Genomic DNA, 21,998 nt, shown 5'->3' with positions numbered 1-21,998 from the left:
CAAATAAAGCATATAATTTCCTCTTCAAACCAAACATAGTAAAGCAACTTAACAAAAGTCAGATCACCTCAAACTATCTACGCAAAAAAACTGGCATTCATCTAAAGATTCTTTACATAAAATCACAATTATCATAACTTTTATCTCAAAAGAAAAAGATCCATCTCCCACCTCAGTAGCATAAGACCGAAAGATAGAAAACCTGTACAGTATGCTATACAAAGAGAGAAATATGACGCGTTTGTTATTTGTCGGCCCGGACACATCCTTACTTTATGATTGTTTTGTGTAGTAAAATCAACTCATTTATGACCCATTCAAATCATATGTGACAGCAGCAGGTGGTGATGATGGATTTGACTGGGGTGGTGGTGGGGGCGGGGCAGTTAACGAATAAGCGATTCTCGTTGGTGAAGAATTTTCTATCAGTCCAGCAATCCCAGCACTTGCTATTTGCGCATTCGAAGGAAGGAAAAGATCGTGTTTTTGGTCTTTATATGCCGCCCAAACCTGCCGAAAATAGTTTTCATTAATCAGATGAAATCCATACAAAAATCTGAATTATAAATTTTAGAGTAAATTACGTTTTTCGCCCCTGTGGTTATATCACTTTTACTATATTAACCCAAAATAAGAATTTTCAACATATTTGCCCCTATGGTCTCTATAACTAACCATTTTGGCCCCTAAGTCTAGAGATCATGGGGGCCAAAATGGTTAGTTATAGAGACCATGGGGGCTAAAATGGTTAGTCTTAGGGGCCAAAATGGTTAGTTATAGAGACCATGAGGGCAGATATGTTAAAAATTCTTATTTTGAGCTAATATAGTAAAAGTGATATAACCACAGGGGTCAAAAACGTAATTTACTCTAAATTTTATAATAGTAGCGTAATTAATGATCTTAGATGGTCACTTACTTCAGAGGAATCAAGTATGTCCCGAACTTTAGTACAGTGGGCCCCTTCCGTTGCAAATGCATGCAATACCTATATTAACAAAAAGGAAATCAATAAATAACGGAAATAGAAAGAGTGAATAATTAACTGATTTTTTTCCTTGAATTTCAGCTAACCTCTATTGCAAGCACCCGACCAATGGATGCTTCAGATTCATTCCACTTCATTTGAGAGCGAAGCCCGTTTCTCCCTCCGGCTCTCCAATCGAGAAGCCCCAGCAGTACTTCAATAAGCCCAACCCTATAAATGAAAAACGTTACAGCACTTTAAACATCCAAAAAACTCATCAAAGTACTAAGCTGAATATATTAACTACTAGGGGTGCAAACGAACCGAGCTACTCGCGAGCTACTCGAGCTCGGCTCAAAAAAAAGCTCGAACGAGCCGAGTTTAAACGAGCTCGAGCTCAAGCCCGAGCCTGAAAACAAGCTCGTTTAGTAAACGAGCCCGAGCCCGAGCCCGAGCTTTGCTTATCGAGCTCGAGCCGGCTTGCGAGCCTAATCGAGGTTTTTGTTTATATATTTTTTATTAATATATTAAACAAATATTTGTATAATAATAATTACTATTTATATAAATATAAAAAAATAACTAAATTATATGTATAATAATAATTATAATTAATATAAATTAATTAATAAATACTAAACGAGTCGAGCCCGAGCCGAGCTCGAGCTTGAAAAATTACCTTCGAGCCGAGCTCGAGCTTTCATATGTTAAACGAGCTCGAGCTCGAGCCTGGTCGAGCTCAGGCTCGGCTCGGCTCCTTTGCACCCCTATTAAAATAACTACCAATCTGACATTTCACCCTATTTATTGTTGTTATTTTTGTATGTCTCACCTGAGACCTTGTGCAACAAGTGCATCCCTTGCTCTATTTCCAGCAACCACCACACGTTTTAGTGTCTCAAGTGCTAGTATGCTTCCACCTTGCCATCCAATGGCTTTCATTAACAGTGGAACCACCTGAGAGAGAAACGAAAAGAAAAAGATTTAAAAAAAAGGATGCATTAAGATTTCAGAGTAAAGTATATGGATGGTCCCTGTGGTTGACCAAAATTTTGGATTTGGTCCCTAGCTTATCAAAAGTACACGAACAGTTCCTGTGGTTTGTACTTTGTAACGCATTTAGTCTCCAACTTTTGCCAAAAGTACAGATGGTCCCTGTGGTTTGCACTTTGTAACGCATTTAGTCCCTAATTTGAACATGCTAAAACCTTTAAATTTGTTTAGCTAGGGACTAAATGTGTTACAAAGTGCAAACCATAGGGACTAGGGCTGTAAACGAACCAAACGTTCGGCGAACAGTTCGTGAACCGTTCGGCGGGAAGTTCGTTTGTGTTCGTTCGCTTATTAAACAAACGAACACGAACAAGAAATTTCGTTCGTTTAGTTAAATGAACAAACACGAACAATTGAACAGAGGTCGTGTTCGTTCGTTTATGTTCGTGAACGTTCGGTAACGTGTTCGATAGTTAATTAGTGTTTTTAGTTTTTATATGTTTTTATATACTTCAAAATTCCGACAAATTAAATATCTAATAAGTGTCGGTGTATTATATATTTTGTTCATGGATGATTGTTTGTGTTCGTTTGTTTCCATTTGTGTTCATGAACATTCGTTTGTGTTCGTCAACGTTTGTTTTTGTTCATTGCCTAAAATAAACAAACAAACACAAACGAACATGAACAAGTTCTTTTCCTTAACAAACGAACACAAACATAAAATCTCGTTCGATAAGTGTTCGTGAACGGTTCGTGAACACATATATTTCTTAACAAACGAACACGAACAAGGTCATGTTCGTGTTCGTTCGGTTCGTTTGCAGCCCTAATAGGGACCATCCATGTACTTTGAAAAACTAGGGACCAAATCCAAAATTCTGGTTAACCACAGGGACCATCCATGTACATTGCTCATAATTTTAATTGAGCATGGATACAACAATTTACCTGAGTTGTCCCAACACTAGTAGCGGCCATGGCTTCTGCACACGTGGTGCTAGCGGCCAATTGATGTAGCACGCGTAAGCAGCTAAGCCGCACGCGTTCTTGCGGCGTTTGCGACACCTGGGAAGGATTATCACTATCCTCATCTTCAAATGGTGCATCTGGCATTCTAGATTCTTCTGAAGACATTGTTTCACGCCTTGCCTCAAAGGCTACTGCAGACAGTAATTTGGGGACGTAACCTAAAAACCCGACGTGATCTGCAAGAGCAGGGTGGACTCGCAACAACGATACCAATGCGGCGGATAATAGTAGTGGGAGCTCGGGATCCGATCCTTGATTGTCGTGATGTGTTGCGGCGATTGATGAAAGATACTGGTCTAACAACCCTTCGAGAAATCTCTTTGGGTTTCTAAGTGGGAATTTCGGGTCTTTTAAGAATAGTCTTACGTAGATTCCACCAACCTGTTAATGAGCATTTGAAACACCATCAATAACATATGTGGTGTTGACCAAAAACCATAACCATAACCGCGATGTCGGTTAATGGATAATCATAACCATAACCTATCGGTTATGGCGGTTTCGGTTAATCAGTTTTGATGGTTATAGTGGGTCGGTCAAATGTGAATTTACGTCTAACTAAAAAAATAAAAAAAAAACGAGCATGGAATAAGTTGTTATTACACCTTTGTATATATTGATGTATTACATAGTATTATTGTTAACATTGATTATGACCGAGTATTCAAACAAAGCGATGTGACATAAACAATATATTTAAACAAACATTTAACCAAAACGATATAAGATAACCCATAAATTCTAACAAACGATTAATAAAATACATCATATGTTGAAAAATGGTGAAAAGTCCAAAATCCGACAGATTTTACTAAATCTTGGTTCGGTTCGGTTATGGTGGGTATGGAAACATTGGTAACCACAACCGACCCGCTACTTTCGGTTTTCAAAATAACAATTAACCGACCCACCGGTTTTGATATGGTTCGATTTTTTCGGTTTGGTTTTGTTGGTTAATTCGGTTATGAGTCGGTTGGCTAGAGGCATGCTTTCGGTTTTTTCGGTTTGGTTTCCAAAAAACATAACCTGAATTGACCCATTAATATAAAGTACCTGAGGCTCGTCTCTCATTTCGGGTTGGCTAGAGGCTTGTTCCGGTACATCCCAATCGAAAACCCGACCTTTCATCTGCTCCTGGTAAACATCTGACGCCATTGTTGCAACCTGTGCTGCTAAAGAAGCAGCCATTGCTGGTGTCCATACGAGTTCTGGCGTTTCTGTCGTTTGTTCAAGAGCACTTACGACAGCCTCACCGGGCCCATCCCTAATTATAGATACCAATCCATCTGGCAGAAATCGTGCAAGTGTGATCGCTACCCTCGGCCCGTGCATCGGTTGGGCCACAAGCTTCCCTAATAAAGAGGCCGCCGCTGCTCTTTGAGGTCGCGGGACTTCTTCTGCCACAAATAAAAACAAACAAATGTCCAATAAAAAACTTATGTCAATTAGAATTACGAATGGTCCCTGTGGTTTACCCAAATTTTGGATTTGGTCCCTAGCTTTCCAAAAGTACACATATGGTCCCTGTGGTTTGCACTTTCTAACACATTTAGTCCCCAGCTACAAATCTAAAGGTTTTAGCATGTCTAAGTCAGGGACTAAATGCGTTACAAAGTGCAAACCACAGGGACCATCCACGTACTTTTGGAAAAAGCTAAGGACTAAATGTGTTGCATAATGCAAACCACAGGGACCATTTGTGTACTTTTGGAAAGCTAATCCAAAGGTTCTAGCATGTCAGGGACTAAATGCATTACAAAGTGCAAACCACTGGGACCATCCATGTAGTTATGACAAAGTTGAGGACTAAATGTGTTACAAAGTGCAAACCACAGAGACTGAGAGACCATTTATGTACTTGTGGAAAGCCAGGGACCACATCCTAATATTCAGTAAACCACAGGGACCATACGTGTACTTTACTCTTTTTAAAAAAGTCAACAATCGAGTCAAAGCAACCTAGCTGAGCTCCTTTCAACACCCTATAATACTATCCTCCCTGGCCCCAGTACGTTTTGATCCGTTAACCCAAATGAATCAGAAAAACAATTAATAATAAAACAAAACGAGAATAAACAAATAGAAAAACTACCACGCAGCGGGAGGAGAAGTTCAAGAATGTAGACAACACCGCCGTGTTTGGCAGCAGCCCATGCGAGTTCCGGTGTGGTTGCAAGGGCATAAAGAACATGAAGAACACCTTCTCGGCAATTAGGGGTAGAATGAAGCATTTGTAGTAAAAGAAGAACACTAGATCCATCCGCTACCATAGCCTCCAAACAAGGAGCGTGTGTTGTTAAACGCGACAGCACATTCAAACATAGTTGCGGAATGTTGCTTCCGGAGGAAACCGGAACAGAAAAACATTCGAAAAGAGGTAATAATTTTTCTTTTGATGAAAATACAGATGCCAAATTAGGGTCGCTTGTTAGCAAATTCTGCAAGACACAAAAAGATTAATAAGTTGTAAGCCCCAAACTTTTATTTCAACACCAAACAAAAATTTTCTGAAAATTCGATAACATAACCTAGGACAAGAGTGAAGTGGCAATTTCAAGTCCTAAGCCTGCAAACGAACTGAACGCTCAACGAACAGTTCGTGAACCGTTCAGCGGGAAATTCGTTTATGTCCATTAGTTTAATAAATGAACGAATAAATGAACGAACATGAACAGAGGCTGCGTTCGTTCATTTACGTTCGTGAACGTTCGGTAACGTGTTCGTTTATGCTCGATAGTTCATTAGTGTTTTAAGTTATCATATTTTATTTAAATACTTCAATTTCTGAAAATTAAAATATTTAATAAGTATCAGTGTATTATATATTTTGTTCATGAACACTTTGTGTTCCTGAAAATTAGTTTGTGTCTGTTGTATTCATGAACGCTGGTTACCTAAAACTAACAAACGAATGAACATGAACAGAAAATCTTGTTTGATAAGTGTTCGTGAATAATTCGTGAACCCCTATACATCCTTAACAAACAAACAAGAACAAGATCTTGTTCGTGTTCGTTCGGTTCATTTGCAGCCCTAATATCAACCATTACTTGCCACCTATAAAGAAAACCGGTAACATACCTGAAGAGAGGTCAGACCAAGTTGAAGGTTTCCAACCATACCCAGATCTTCCTTATCCGTTAAGTTCCCATCAGATGATGTTACGGTTACGGTATCATCTACAACTTTCTCTTCGTTATATGATTTAACATCATCATGATTTCTTTCAAGCTCTGAAGTGTGTTGATTGCGAACTATGCTTGATATAAATTCCACAAGGGCAACACAAAAGGATTCTGGTTCACTGACTTCAAAGTTGGGCTGATCATTATAAACCCTTAGATACACATTTCCGATTAGGATCTCTTTCGATAAAGCTTCGTATATAAAGGCATGTGAATCCTTTAAGTCATGAGAATCATCTGGTGCTAAGGCTGCACGTTTCTGGTCAACATATTTCAATAGCTCCGCTCGGGTTGAAGAGTTCCATATAATCTGCCACCATAATAATTTACACCATGAAAAAAATTGATAACGAGATATTTAATCTTCACAAAAATTTGGATGAATATTGCATGTGATGACAAATAATTTTGTTCATACCAATTTTAACCCAAACCATGTTGCCTAGGGCTGCAAACGAATCGAACGTTCAGCAAATAGTTCGTGAACCGTTAGGCGGGAAATTCATTTCTGTTTGTTCGTTTATCAAACAAATGTACGTGAACAAGAAATTTCGTTCGTTTAGTAACGAACAAACGTGAACAAAGGATGCGTTCATTCATTTATGTTCGTAAACGTGTTCGATAGTTCATCAGTGTTTTTAGTTTTAAAATTTTATTTAAATACTTCAAAACTCCGACAAATAAAATATTTAATAAGTGTTAGTGTAATATATATTTAGTTCATAAACGCTTGTTTGTGTTTGTTTGTTTTCATTTGTGTTCAACAACATTCGTTTGTGTTCGTTGCCTAAAAGTAACAAACGAACACGTTCATTTCCTTAACAAACGAACACAAACATAAAATCTCGTTCGGTAAGTGTTCATGAACAGTAAGCGAATACATATATTTTTTAACAAACGAACACGAACAAGCTCTTGTTCGTGTTCGTTCGGTTCGGTTGCAGCCCTAAATTGTTGCCAATTCAATTAGAAGAATGTTTGTCTTCTCAAGAAAACTAAAATACACAAGTGAATTTACCTCTGGTAACTCCAAATTCGAGTTTAATTTGATCAAAAGGTCTTTTGGTAGCTCGTCTTTTAGCATGCTAGCAAGTTTAGGAGTTAAAAGAGCTTTGAGAGCATCAGCTGCATCTTGGTTATAAGGTGTTGAGCTTTCAATGGCCATGCCACTAATTCTTGATAGTGCACGAGCAGCCCGTACCGCATGCAAGTTTTTAGCGGTTTGCACACTAGCGCCCACCCCGTGTGCCTCTGTGGTATCAGGTTCTTCTGCTGTCGAGTCGTATTCAAGTAACAATGGTAACAGATACCTGAACAAAAAGATAAAAGTGACTCGGAATATTCTAGAGAATGTAAAATATTTTATGAAAAAACACAAGAATAGGCAAAAAAGGCTTAAACTGCTAAAAGGTTGAAAGTTGCCCGAAGGAAACTTTTAATGCCTAAAAGATTAAACCTATCAAATCGTTTTATTAAAAAACAAGATACTATTGAACTCAAAAAATTTTTGCTTTCACACATGACTATAAAAACGATGAAGTTTTGAACCAAAAGGAACTTTGGGTAAAACTATCAACCTTACCACCTTAGATGAGCAAATAGCGACGAAATAGTGCCCCCTATTTTGTGTTTAGCAATAAGGTAGTTCAAAATTTAAGAAATAAAAAATAGTTATTTATAATTTCATATACATTTATAATGTTAATTTTATACTTTTTATGTATAAATTTATAAGTTTAAGTACCAAATGTAAACTGGTGAAACAAAAATTTTACACTTTTTATGTAATTTTTTACAAGTAAATGTAAACTAGTGAAAGATAGAAGGGTTAAACGCTAAAAATCATAAAGTTATTTAACCCTAAAAAGCTAAAACGCAAAAACACGCAGCCGCTCTTCTTCCTGGTTTCCGGCAGAAATTGTAGCACCGGAGTCGGAATTCGTCGTCGGAATCACGCTATGGAGTCGCTAATTAACAGATTGTGAGGTATGTGCGATACACTATGACGCGTGCGATAGCGAACGCTATCAATAACTATGTATTTGACACACAAAATATATATAAAAATGCTAAAAATTTTGAACAAATGTTTATGAGCAAGACCGACCCGATCCATTTCGACACATACACAAATTTATTCATTTTGACCAGAACCCATTTCACCCCATCTATTTTTCCACAGCTACATAACATGTATTTAACTAAAGAGACTTACCATAGTACCCCTGCCTTCAACAAAGCATTTTGTAATTCGGAGGATACACACAGATGAGCAATGGTTTGAAGGGCTGCATCAACAGCTGCTGGTGCGAGCTGAAGTTCGGTACAGTGCACAATGTCCTCAACTAGCCCAGGGAACCCAAGGACCTCGGCTCTAGCACTCTCAAACTGGCTCAGGCTAGAAAAGGTCCGCATCACGTTAGTCACAATAATGGTGGATGGTTCATTTCCGTGAGTTGTTGGTTGAACCACACACATGCACCGTGAGAGAAGTGTTGCAAGCAGTTGTATGCCACCGTCCCTCACAAGCTCTTCACCGTTTAATGAAGAAGACGCACATCTACAACCACAAAGCATATTGATTAACAATATGAAAAGGTAAAAAAGAATTGAACAGCGTATGTGGAACAGCGAAACCCAAACCTAAGTATTCAACCTTTTGCATTATATGCCACCCATGTATGAAACAAAACAATATCAAGTGCCACCCACGTATAAATCCATTTTATTTTATATGAACTTTAACAAAATGTATGCCAAAAAAACGTAAATGACTAAAATGCCCCTACTTTATCAAAAGAGATAATTCATGTGTTCGCCACCCAAGTATTCAACTTTTTCATTTGAGGCCACCAATATATTGAAATTACTTTATAGGCCATAGTTATCGACAGCGACTAGCAACATGGTACCTATATCACTATATGCCACGTAGCGAAGCAATGAAATAGTGCCCGCTATTTCATGTTTAGCGATAAGGTAGTTAAAAGTTAAGAAATACAAAATAGCTATCTATAAACTTTTTATATATAATGTTAATTTTATACCTTTTTATGTATAAATTTAAAAGTTTAAGGACCAAATGTAATGTTAGAATACACAAACTAATTTTACACTTCTTATGCAAATTTTTACAAGTTTTACGGACTAAATGTAAACTAATGAAAGATAGAGGGGTTAAATGTTAAAATCCATGAAGTTATTTAACCCTAAAAAAGCTAAAACGCAAGAAAACGCAGCTCCTCTTCTTCTTCCTAGTTTCCAGAAAGTTGCCAACAGATATTGCAGGTTTACAGGCGGAATTCGTCGTCGGAATCCGCTTTAATCACGCTATGGAGTCGCTACTTAACATATTGCGAGACATGGGGCTTCGCTACAAAGCGCGCAATAGCGATTATCTTTGCTATCGATAACTATGTTATAGGCAAAGAAAACCAATGTAATTTTTACATATACCAATGTAAGCAAAGAAAACCTAATTTTTAAAAGACTAGTTTTAACCTATAGCACGTTGACACCTCATCAAATGCATATTTGTATTGTCAAATCTTTTAAATGCATTTTAAAAGGTTGTATACCTCCACATACATTTTCCCAAAATATTAATATATAGAGAGATATTTTGTAATGCATTAATAAGACTTACGTTAGCCACATGAGTTCTGAGGCTGCAACAAGTAAAGGTGCCCGTTCTGAGGATAAGAAATTGGTGTCATCACTATCAACCGTTACAGCATTTAACAACATTGGATATCCAGCATACTTGAATGGCTCCAGCACATCTCCATAACGTCTGTATAATATGCACTGTCCCTTTAACAAAAGCAGTAACCTCCATGGTTGTGGGCCTTGCAAACCTTGTATTATTGCCTATACAGAATCATATTGATAAGTTAAACAAACGAACATGAACAGAGGCTGCATTCATTCTTTTATGTTTGTGAATGTTCGGTAATGTGTTCATTTATGTTCGCTCATTTAAAGGTTTTTTTATATAATTTTTTTTTATTTTATTGGCTTTAGTTTTTAAAATTTGAGACCATAGTAATACTATACGCCTTCGCCAACATCCGTCATCCCTCATTTTATCATTTCAATTTCAGTATGTGTTAAAGATTGACAAACTTCTTAATTTTTGTGTTAATTATGTTAAGTATTTATTTATTTTTGGTGGATTTTTAATCTTTCTGATGAAAAATGCAGATTGTATTTTTAAATGAATATATAACATTTGTGTGTGTTCATTTATGTTCATCAACATTTGTTTGTGTTCATTTGCGTTCGGTAAGTGTTCATGAACATGTTCATTTCCTTAACGAACAAACACAAACAAAAAATCTCGTTTGGTGAGCATTCGTGAACCGTTCATGAACATGTTGATTCTTTAATGAATGAACACGAACAAGGCCTTGTTCGTGTTCGTTCAATTCGTTTACAGACCTAATATTAATTACTGTACAGTCTTTGAATCAGAAACAAGTATTTTACCTGTAAACGTTCATATGCTTTCTGTACTGCCAGAAACTTCTCTCTACCTTGAGGATTTTTGTCGGGATGATATTTCATTGCAAGCTTTCTATATTGTCTCTTAAGTTTTTCTTCATCAATATTCTCGATTCGTTTCGATAGGCTATAACTATCCTCCGAATTCCCATTGGAGTATATGTTATCAGTTTCATCTTTCGTAATATCACTTATCGAAATCTGTAATATTCTACAAGCTTCTTCTTCAGAAAGATCCATAGGTTTTCTTGTTAATTCTTCACGCCACATTACAAGCAATGATTGTAAAAACTCAACATGCTCAACAATCGGCCAATTGGGAAACCGGATCTCGTCACATAAGTTCCTGAGGTAATAACGGTGGCACCACATTTCATCTCGAAGCTCAGGATATGTGACAGGTGGCATAGGAGCATAATCGTATAAACAGTGACAGTGTTGAGATAATTTCTGCGGGAAATCACCAAGATGCTGCAACACCTGGAAGATAAAAGTTGCATAAATCTCTACAATCTTTTGACTTTATAGTTTATGATCAATATAATGAAGAAGTTAAACAGTCAGGACATTTAATAATAAGAGGTGTGATAGGGTGTGTTTCGGAATGGATTATTAAAAAAGAGTAAAACGCCATTTTCATCCCCGAGGTTTGGCTAGTTTTGCGATTTTCGTCCAAAGGTTTGTTTTTTCGCATCTGGATCCAAAAGGTGTGAAATCTTGCCATTTCATCCGGCCCGTTAACTCCATCCGTTTTTTCTCGGTTAAATCAGGGGTATTTCCGTCTTTTTCATTAACTTAAGGGCAATTCGCTCTTTTTCAGGGGTATTTGGTCTTTTGACATAAAGTGAAAAAAACAAATTGCCTTTTAAGTAAGCAAAAAAGACGGAATTACCCCTGACTTAACGGAGAAAATGGATGGAGCTAACGAGCCTGATGAAAATGGCAAGATTTCAAACCTTTTGGATCCAAATGCGGAAAAACAAACCTTTGGACGGAAGTCGCAAAAACTGGCCAAACCTCAGGGACGAAAATGGCATTTTACTCGTTAAAAAATTTATAAGTACCTGATGAATGAGATTGTCTGCACGCATTTTGTGGGTCCATATAATCTCGGGAGTGTCAGAATCAGAAACCATGGCTGCAGCAAATGCAGTTGGGCCACTGCGTTCCAGAACATAAAGTAAAGACTCGGGTAAAAGCCCACCAAGCACGCTCCGTTTTGCTAATGGCAGAGATGAAGAAACTGCCGCCTCTTCACCGCCATGAAACGCTTGGTGGACATGGGTGGCGGCAAAGAGTTGAGCAATTGTAAGGAGGTTAGATCCAGGGTATGCTAAAGCAAAATAAAATACACCACTACTGTACAGTCGTATCATTGCTTTTGGATTTCGGGTAACAACAGCCTTAATTAAAGCAGCAGAAACCTCCACAATAGGTGGTTCCCCAGATAGCATAGCCTATATTGCAGTAAAAAACATTACGTCACTATTTATATTAACTTGCAAGTATAACCATTATATTACATATACTATAAATATGCTATTTTGTCCCATTAACCCACTTTGGCCCCTCAACTTTGGCATTAACCAACTTTAACCCCTCAACTTTAATAATAACATGTTTAGTCCCTCAACTTTGGTAATGAAATGTTTAGCTCTTTAACTATAACAACTTTAGGCCCCCAACTTTAATAATGACATGTTTAGCCTTTCAACTTTAATAATGACATGTTTAGCCCCTTAACTACATCAAACAACTTTAGCTTCTCAACTTGAATAATAAACAACTTTAGCCCCTCAACTTTAGCCTCTCAACTTAATAATAAACAACTTTATCCTCTCAACTTTAATAATGATATATTTTAGCCTCTCAACTTTAATCATGACATGTTTAGCTCCTAAACTTAAATCATGACATGTTTAGCCCCTTAACTAAACATCAAACAACTTTAACTTTCGTGATTTGTTTTTTTTATCTACATTTCGAATCCGCTGCGGAGCGCGGGTGGTAACCCACTAGTTATAAAAAAATTGAGCTAAAAAAAACCTGTGCAATATGGGGAAGACAACGCGGACTTGATAAGATCCGTTTGACTCTAGGTGTCGGTGTAACGATCTCTCCTGCGTCATCTATATCTGAATGTGCAGAGACCATGCTGTGTAATATGGACAAGGCTGCCTCACCTGCCTGGACCATATAAATCACCAGTACAAAATAGAAATTGTTAGGCCTATAAACGAACCGAACGAACACAAACAAAGGCATGTTCTTGTTCGTTCATTTAACTTTAACCGAGCACAAACACAAACACATAGACGAACACATTTTTTTTGTTCATGTTTGTTCATTAAGAAAATGAGCATGTTCGTGTTCGTTTAAACCGAAACAAACAATTCATGAACATAAACAAACAAACTTAAACGAACATAATTTAACATAAAACAACACAAATAAACACGATTGACCAAACATAAACGAACAAAAATGAACATAATATGACCAAACATGAGCGAACAAAAATGAACATAATTGACCAAACATAAACGAACACTAACGATCATAAAGTAGTTTTTTATATAGACTAAAAGTTTCATTGGAAAAGCCATTTTTATTACTATAAAATCCAGTTACTAATTAGTTATATTAGTGTAAGTAGTTACTAGTTAGAAAGCCCATTTTATGTTTATATTTATATAAATATAATTACTAATGTATTTATTAAAATTTAAACGAACATAAATGAACGGACAAAATGTGTGTCCATGTTTGTTCGTTTAATTAAATGAACAAAATTTTTATTCATGTTCGTTCGTTTATTAACAAATGAACTTCCCGCTGAACAAGTTCACGAACAGGGCATGAACGTTCAGTTCATTTACAGGCCTAGAAATTGTTGAGAATGAAACATTTAATTAATAATCAAAAAGTTGAAACACAAGAAAAAGATATCCTCAATACAGAATCATAACTGCAGGGTATAAAAACAACAATATACCATTTTGATCATTCTATCAAGTTGTACTAAGTATTAAATTAATCTCACATATAAGGTACCTGGGGAGGAGTGAGAACAGGAACTCTGCCCGCCAGAGCCCAACGAAGTTCACGGATATCACGCAACCTTTTCCAATCAGGCATTCCGGAGGACCAACATTTTGTTGTCCAGTCAATGGTTTTCTTTGACCAAAATCTTCTGATGGCATCTTTCTCCACCGGGCCGGCTTGTTTACCATCCTTACCAATATACAACCATTCCTTCAATGGTTCCATGAAAGCAGAAGCAGCTATCAAATTAGATTGCAAAGGAATAACTGTTCTTTCTGAAACTTCATGGACAGTTGTCAGTAAATCAACTGCCAGAACACACCCTCCAACCAATACACAAGCCTCCACATTCGATAGCACCTTCATTAAAACCTGAAAGAAAATATTTAGTACGTTAGAGATAAAACATACCCTAACCAACCCATTCGTGAGTAAACGAGTCAAAATTGATACATCTACATAGGAGTGTTCTCTTTTTCTACTGTTTTTTGGGAGACAGGGTTATTAAAGGGGTAAAGAACAGGGCTGCAAACGAACACGAACAAGTCGTTCGTTAAGGATATATATGTGTTCACGAACTGTTCATGAACACTTACAAAACGAGATTTTATGTTCGTGTTCGTTTGTTAAGGAAATGAACGTGTTCGTGTTTGTTAATTTTAGGTAATTAATGCTAACGAACATTCATGAACACAAACGAACACAAACAAGCGTTATATAATACAGCGATACTTATTAAATATTTTATTTATCGGAATTTTGAAGTAATTAAATAAAATATAAAAATTCAAAACAGTAAGGCACTGTTGAACACAAACGAACATATACAAACATGTTACCGAACGTTCACAAACATAAATGGACGAACATGGCCTCTATTCATGTTTGTTCATTTATATAAAGGAATTGTCCGTGTTCGTTCGTTTTTATTTATTTAACAAACGAACGAACTTCCCGCCGAACAGTTCACAAACTGTTCGCTGAACGTTCGGTTCGTTTGCAGCCCTAGTAAAGAAGTACATTATACCTTAAGAAGCAGCAGCAAACGGTGCCTCAATGCTCTATCATCAGTTCTATCCAAAAGAACCGTAATGTGTGCTGTACCTTCGAATGGGCCGATAAGATTATGATGTTGCTCATACACAATAGCCATGGCTCGAGCACAAAGCTCTCTAACCGAAAACCCAGCACCACCTCCAAACCCATCGAGTCTTCCCATATCACACCAATCATCAGAATTCCCCATTTCATCAGGAACAGCACCATCAACCGTAAGACCCATATCTGCATCACATAAGAACCGGTGATACAAAGCCCGAAAGAAAACAACTGGGTCCCGCAGAGGAAACTTCTCTGCCCTCCCATTGGTCCCACTCTCAAGCAGCAGTCGTAGATAGTATTGACCCACACAAACTTCTTTAGATAAGCTTGGGTACCTAACCGAAAACTCGGTGTAATTCCAAGATATTTGCGGAAGACTTTCTTGACCAGTTGGTTGACTTCCGGGAACAATATCTTCCGTTCGTTCTTTTTCAACATCGAGTTTATGAACCTCGGCCTGTAACGCCCCTCTCAGTTCCTGTCGGGTCCGTTCATTCCAAATCAAATCGGCACGGTTATGATCAAGACTAAAAGCTCGCCAAAATTCAGGCCAATTTAACAGCAATCTCCCAGACCCAACCGGTGTATTCTCTATAACAACCTGAGCCGGAGCGGTAATTTCCGTGGTGGGTGTCCCTTCCAAATCAACCGAATTTGTAATAGCAGGTTCAATCAACCCGTTATCATCCGCAGACGGCGCACGGGGCGAAGCTACACCAGCAGAAGGATCAACCGGCAGTTCGCTCGACAAGTTCTCACCTGTATAAACCGTTGATGGCTGAACCGGATGACCAGGTTGAACAGGCTGATCACTGTTAGGAGGTAAAGTTCTCTTCCTTTGTTGAAGTAAACGTCTTCTTCTACTACTCATAAACGATCCTTCCTGATTAGGGTAATCTTCAACAACATCTTCCGAACGAGTGTGTAAATAAGCCACCAGCCCAGGTGGCAATACTCTCGATAGTAAATCAAGAGCGGGTTCATAAGAGTCGGCCCAAAGCCCAACAAGCTGACGACTAACTTCCCGTCTTTCACCGTTAAGATGAAAAAGAGCACTAAATAAATGTCTTAATAACGCACCGTCACGTAAGGCCGCATCCCGCATGGACTCTGCTGCAATTGCATCTTCTTCGGCGATTGTCCGCATAATCATGGCCACAGTTTCCCGCACACTTTCCGCAGGGTGTCCAAACAGCGCAAATAACCGCCGTTTCAACCCCGCCACCTGGCGTAACAGCTCAACAAACACAGTATACTGTGTGGTTTCACCATGTGGGTCACATATCATCGCCTCCAAAACTTCCACAATCGTCATGGATAACAATGGTGAAACAGACATTGATTTTAATCGGTTTACCAAAATTACAAGATTACCCTGATGAGCGAATAATACAGATTTTGTATGCATGATTGTAGCATGATAATCGCCTCTTGAATCTGTTAACAAGTTGTTATCCCCAGGCCCACCACCAATAAGAACCGCAATAAGCTCCGACGCTTCAGCTGCTACCCCTTCGGAACCGTTTCTTAACAAACCCATAATCCTCCCAACAGCTGCAGGAAATGACATAACGTGCGAGGTGGCGGTTCGTGATGCCAACAATCTTCTTAAACAGGCGATAAACCCTGTAACAGTGGCGGCTGCTTTAGGAGAAGGTGGCGGCAGTGGTGGAGACTCCGGCGGAAGATTCGGAACAGCTGGAAGCATTGTAATCAAAGCCATTAAAGTTACTTCAGGGACTTCAATACTGGGAGGTACACCGACATACGGAATACATGCGTTAAATTCTCGTATTCTACGCCAAAGTTTAGCTCTTGATCCAGGAATTGAACCGCCTTCAGCCACTGCATCTTTGGCGGCTGCAGCCAGGTGTTTCAAATGCATGGTTGCTGTTTCCATGTCAGCTGTAGAGCGTTGTAGTGCACCGGAGACTTGTTGAAGTTGCAAATGCGCTCTGCCACATGGCGGATCAATTGGATGACCTGGCAGTGTAAGCCTAGGCAGCACGGGCACTGAACATTGACCCTGTACAGTGTATTCCACATAAAAGCATGTTTAAAATATTAAAAAAAGGTAAAAATAAGATTTCTTTCACACATTTTAACTGAAATATAACTATTACAGCTCCCTGCACGTAGCACAATGGCAGTTTAACCCTTTGAAAATTATTAGATATTTATTCTTTGAGTTTCGTGATGGTAATTTTAATCGGGAATAATATAAGAAACTTAATAGATAATAACTATCGTTCTTTAAACGTGAACAATCATTTTGGGACCTTGGTTTTAAAAGGGTGTGGCACTCCGATACATTTTGATCCTAAAAGGCGATGCGCGAAGCGCACGCATCACGTGTTCAGGCGTTCACTATGAAAAAAAAAGTTATACATTTTAAATTTTAACCTTTAAATACGATGTATAAGACATTCTATCATCTCTAGTCAAGAGTTGTTCAATCGATAGTCGAATTTGTTCATATACTCAAAGCCATTGCTCATCGATGGTCAAATTTGTTCAGACCAGATCATGTGATGCGCACATCATGAAATCGCATTGCGCGATGCGATCTCATCACCGCATCACGTGATGCGCATTATGCGCTCCTGACAGGCGCATTTTAAAACCAAGTTTGGGAAAAATTAAAATAGTAGGTGTACAATAATTTTGGAACAGACGGGTAATAGAGTATAAGTGTATAACCTCATTACTTACAAATCCCACATCGAAATACCCTCTAAGGAAACCTATGTAATTACTTAAAAATGTTATAAATGACACGAATCCATACCTCTGTTTGTATCATATCCCGAACTGCTGCAAGTAAACCATCTCTAGATGTGCTGGAATATACCTGAAACAAAATATATATATATATATATACACACACACACATCTCTGGAAAAAATCGATCTTACAAAATAAAACAATCCTTAAACAAAAATTCTTACATGAACTGGACATCCATCATTGAATTCAATGGCAAACATCTGCGGTTCCTCAGCAAATCGAACAAGGGAACTCACAGCAGATAAAGGACGGACTATAACAGCCTGCGACATTCAAAATATTACAAATTTAAAACAACTAATGTTTGTAAATAGTATCATTGATACAAACAATATGACACCAGCTTACCTCATAGTTCTCCGGGCGTCTCTCAACAAGTGAAATCTTTGTTAAAATAAGTTGGCGAGGTACAGCGTCACCTTGTTCTCCAAGTCCACCCTTTGGTCCAACTATCAAACCCAATCCCGGTGCACCAAGTGTCCCATGAGCAGCTGTTCTTAATCTCATCACAGACCAACCGCCACAAGGAGTTTCTTCTGCTCCTACACCATCTTTAGCTGTAGTTTGCACATAAACAAATTAAACAAAAGAAATTGAATACACTCTATTATAGGAAAAAAAAAAAAAAAAAAAAAACGTATACCAACTAGGTAAGTACATGACTTACCCCTTCTTTGTAAATATTCACTAACAGTGAGAGTTTGGGAATTTTCAACCAATAGCGATACCCCAACTGTTGACTTTGCGGTTTTTGTCTGGTCAAAAGTCAAAACATTAAGAAAAAGATCAGCTTGACAGTACAAGAAGAATAACTTGAAAGCTATCCAGTTAATATCGGTGATCGAATATATCGGTTATCGGTTCCCATGTAAATATCGGTGTCAATTATCGGTCAGAATATCGGTACCAATGTTACCGGCGACATTGAGCGATATTTGATCGATATTGGACCGATATATCACTGATTTTCAAGATATCAGCACCTTTCTTCTTAGTTCTACCATTTGTCTTTCTTCTTATTGCTGTTATTAGTGTTTTAAGTCTTAATTGTTAATCGTTAGTGTTAAATTTTAGTGTTTTAAGCCTTAATCAGTTCTTGCTTGCTACAATTGTTAAAGTGTTTTGCAAGTTGCAAAAGGTTAATTTGTTAATGGTAGGAAAGTATACTGAATTGTTAGTGTTAAATTGCAATATATAAAAATTTTGCATGATAATAAAATTACCGATATCCACCGCAATAAACCGATATCTCAAATATTGGTCCTTGACCAATATCCGATCTTTTACCACATTAACTGCTTAGCTTGAGAGTACAGATGTGAAAAACTTACCAAACTTGCTACTATGGCTGAATTTGAAGCTCCTGGAGCAGCTTGAAAAGCTTTAGATTTTCTTCCGTAGAGTGGACAGAGAACAAAACCTCCGGGCTCGGTATTTTTCCTCCCAAAAGCATCCGAAAGAAGAATAATAGCTGGGGAATTCATGTCTCTAAAATCCAAACACCACCTTAAATCCCCAGATTTTGGTTCAACAAGTTCAACTCCAACATATGTCACTTTCAGTTTCTGTTGATGCAAACAATTGCAACTTATCAGGCATACTCTAAGAATACAAACACATCTTTAATCTTAAATAGAGAAAGTTAGATCGTATTATGTTCATTTTTGTTGATTAATAGAAATTTTAGAGTTATATGTTGGAGGATGGTGAATACACTACGGCCAGAAGGTCTTTTAGTAGATAAAACCATTAGCATCTAATTGAGAATATACATGTTTCTCTTAAATACCTGCATTTTCATGAGCTTAAGAACAATCACTTACTTCCGGGTAACACGTGTCAAAAATCTTAAAATAAATGCTGAACTAACTCTAGTTTGCCATATTTGGTCAAGGTATATGCGTTCATCACAAATTATTTGTACATCGATAAAAACATGTTGCAGGTAAAGACAGCTATAAAGCATAATACACACAGTCTAAATTCGTATAGTAATTATGCTTTAATATGAGTTTGTTCATGATGTAACAAATAACTATCTACAAGTGGATTTGCCACAACATCGATCATAGTTTAAGCATGACTAGATACACCGCGATGCAAGTTATAATGATCATTGATTGGCAGTAGTATCCCTATGTCATAATCCCAACACTATGCAGAACATTGCATGTAAAATACAAATCTAAAGCATTTACTCTACGGTACTAGTAAGAACACTACTGCAAGTGGCACAAGCAACACGTTTCAACAAATAATAACAAAGAATACAAAAGCATTGTGTTAACTTACAAAAGGAGCCCACTCAGCAGTCTTTCTTCGAAGATGAAGTACCGGAAACTCTGCAACAGTACCGATTCTACTCCACCTTATCCTATGCAACTCAGTCAATATACTCGCTCTATACCTAGACGACAACTTCGTCCCTTTAAACTTCCCACGCCCATCCGTTCTCACATTAACATTAAACTCAAGCACATTCTCATCCTTCCCAATAATCGGCGACGCCCCTTCAAAATCATTACTAACATCATACGAATTCGTAACCGACAACGTCGCAGGATCCAAAGTCACTATAGCATGATTCGATATGCACAATATCCTCTTGTAGCGTCCACGCCACGAGTGCTTAACCACAAGATACCTCGCTAGATACTCCGGCTCTTCTAATGACGACGGCTGTGGCAACGGAGGTTGCACAGCCGGCATCGATGGGCTTGTCGATGCCTCCGGTGGCGGCGGATGGTGCGCGTGATCGGTTGTGTGGCGAAAAACAAAGTCCATTTGCGGTAAATACTGTAGAGAATACGGTTTAGGAGGGCTAGGTCTAAGAAATGACCATAGTCCCGTACCGGCCGCAGCCGACGGTCGTTGCCGGGACTGATTAGCACCCAGTTCTTCTACAAAAGTCCCTGGATGTTGGAATAAGTAGTAACTTTAAACCCTAGGTATCGTAACATTGAAGTCTAGCACACATTAGATACATATAATCAATTGTATGTGCATAATAAACTGGTTTAACTGAATTTACTACGAACTAACCCTAGAAAACATGAAATACCAGATCAAAACCTCAATTACTCAACCGATGAATCGCAATTTCGTTCAGGAACTTCACAGCAAGTCGATCAGAAGAAAATCGGAACATAACAACAGCGATCAAAAGTGCTGTAATAGATGTGATTGATTTGAAATCGTGAAAGGTGTAGTGAGAACTAGGGTTTGGGGATTTGTGAGAGTGATTGGGGATTAATATGGAAATCGATTGATCGGAAAGATAGATGAGAGAGAAATTGAGGAGGAAACGAACGATTTCTTTGCTGCTGGACGATTTACAGTCAGGCCGCGAGTATTGTTTTGCTTGTGACAGCTATTTTCGAAATACCTCGTGACCACCATGATTTTTGTTGGATATCAACGCTTTCGGACCGTCTTGGTTCGGTTTGTTACAGTATCGGTATGTTATAAGTTTTTGTATGTTATAAGTTTTTGTTACGAACTTATAATAAATGAAAAAGATATGTCTGACGGTATATCGACACGTGTTTTATATTGATTGAAAACTAAAAACATGATTGTCTGTATTGACTTTAATGTTGTTTGGCCGGTATCGGTTCGATTTGTTACTTACCGTTACCGTATCAGCATTCATTATAGCTTATATACCGTCACATCGGGGCAACCATAAAAATAAATAGTGTTGGTGTTGTTTGGTCAGTTCGGTTGTTGTGGTAAAGAAAAAAAATCAATTATATTTCGAATCGTAGATAAAAATAAGTCTGACGCAATGATTTAATGCTGATATTGGTATGTTCGGCCGGTATAAACAGCAAAGAACAACAAAAAATCAACAATATTTAATTCTTTTAGAGTTTTAGTAGATAAAACAAGCACGTTACAATGGCATATTCAAAATCTATAAGACGTTATATTATATTACTAAAATAACAAAAAAGAACACATCATTTTATAAAAGATGGCGTAGCTTTGATGACACGTGTGCTTCGATCACCTATACATTATACGTTACAATTCACAACTTTTTGAATAAATTTTATATATGGGCGTAGATAAAAAAAGCACGCCACAATGACATATACTCGAAATTTTATAAAACATCATACCTTAAAAGCTATAAGCTAAAAAACATAGATGTGTTTACAAATACGTTATAATATATATAAATCCACCATGATATACATGTCTATCGATACGTTATAATATACATCCACCATAAATTATATATAATGTAATAAAGTGCAAGAAGACCTACATTAAGTGTTACGCAACAATAAATCCGTACACCTACATATGACATAACAGTCGTATCTCTTACTTATTGTACTAACCTAACCGACTCGAAATTCACATTACTTGCGTGGATG

General features: G+C 37.7%; 1 protein-coding gene across 4 annotated transcripts; it reads right to left on the bottom strand.

The window, feature by feature from the left end:
- LOC110886851 (dnaJ homolog subfamily C GRV2) lies at positions 1 to 20,999 on the bottom strand. Of its 4 annotated transcripts, none has more exons than XM_022134704.2 (23): positions 20,656 to 20,998; positions 19,906 to 20,525; positions 18,945 to 19,178; positions 18,281 to 18,368; positions 17,962 to 18,170; positions 17,775 to 17,876; positions 17,615 to 17,677; positions 14,753 to 16,852; positions 13,735 to 14,097; positions 12,727 to 12,867; positions 11,745 to 12,137; positions 10,666 to 11,160; positions 9,824 to 10,047; positions 8,393 to 8,737; positions 7,196 to 7,487; positions 6,074 to 6,487; positions 5,085 to 5,430; positions 4,046 to 4,389; positions 2,912 to 3,373; positions 1,800 to 1,924; positions 1,075 to 1,198; positions 920 to 988; positions 1 to 510 (listed from the first exon to the last, which is right to left on the bottom strand). In XM_022134704.2, exons 2-23 carry the CDS (start codon positions 20,395 to 20,397, stop codon positions 307 to 309), a joined length of 7,629 nt encoding a protein of 2,542 aa, XP_021990396.1. In that variant the 5' UTR covers positions 20,398 to 20,525; positions 20,656 to 20,998; the 3' UTR covers positions 1 to 306. The 4 variants fall into 4 exon arrangements, with proteins under 4 accessions (XP_021990396.1, XP_021990397.1, XP_021990398.1 ...); XM_022134705.2 differs by having other exon boundaries at positions 20,675 to 20,998; XM_022134706.2 differs by having other exon boundaries at positions 20,686 to 20,998.
- Between the last annotated feature and the right edge of the window lie 999 nt (positions 21,000 to 21,998).

This window comes from Helianthus annuus, chromosome 10 (assembly GCF_002127325.2).
Source record: "Helianthus annuus cultivar XRQ/B chromosome 10, HanXRQr2.0-SUNRISE, whole genome shotgun sequence".
Taxonomy (NCBI): Eukaryota; Viridiplantae; Streptophyta; class Magnoliopsida; order Asterales; family Asteraceae; genus Helianthus; species Helianthus annuus.
Note: the sequence above shows the minus strand (reverse complement) of the source record. Positions and strands in the feature narration are given on the sequence as shown.

Excerpts from the sequence above, each read along its gene's own strand:
- LOC110886851 (XM_022134704.2), bottom strand. The coding sequence starts at position 20,397 with ATGGACTTTGTTTTTCGCCACACAACCGATCACGCGCACCATCCGCCG. Across the intron at positions 17,877-17,961 it reads GACGCCCGGAGAACTATGAG|GCTGTTATAGTCCGTCCTTT; the intron begins GTAAGCTGGTGT and ends TGAATGTCGCAG. Across the intron at positions 16,853-17,614 it reads GGGATATGATACAAACAGAG|GGTCAATGTTCAGTGCCCGT; the intron begins GTATGGATTCGT and ends TACACTGTACAG.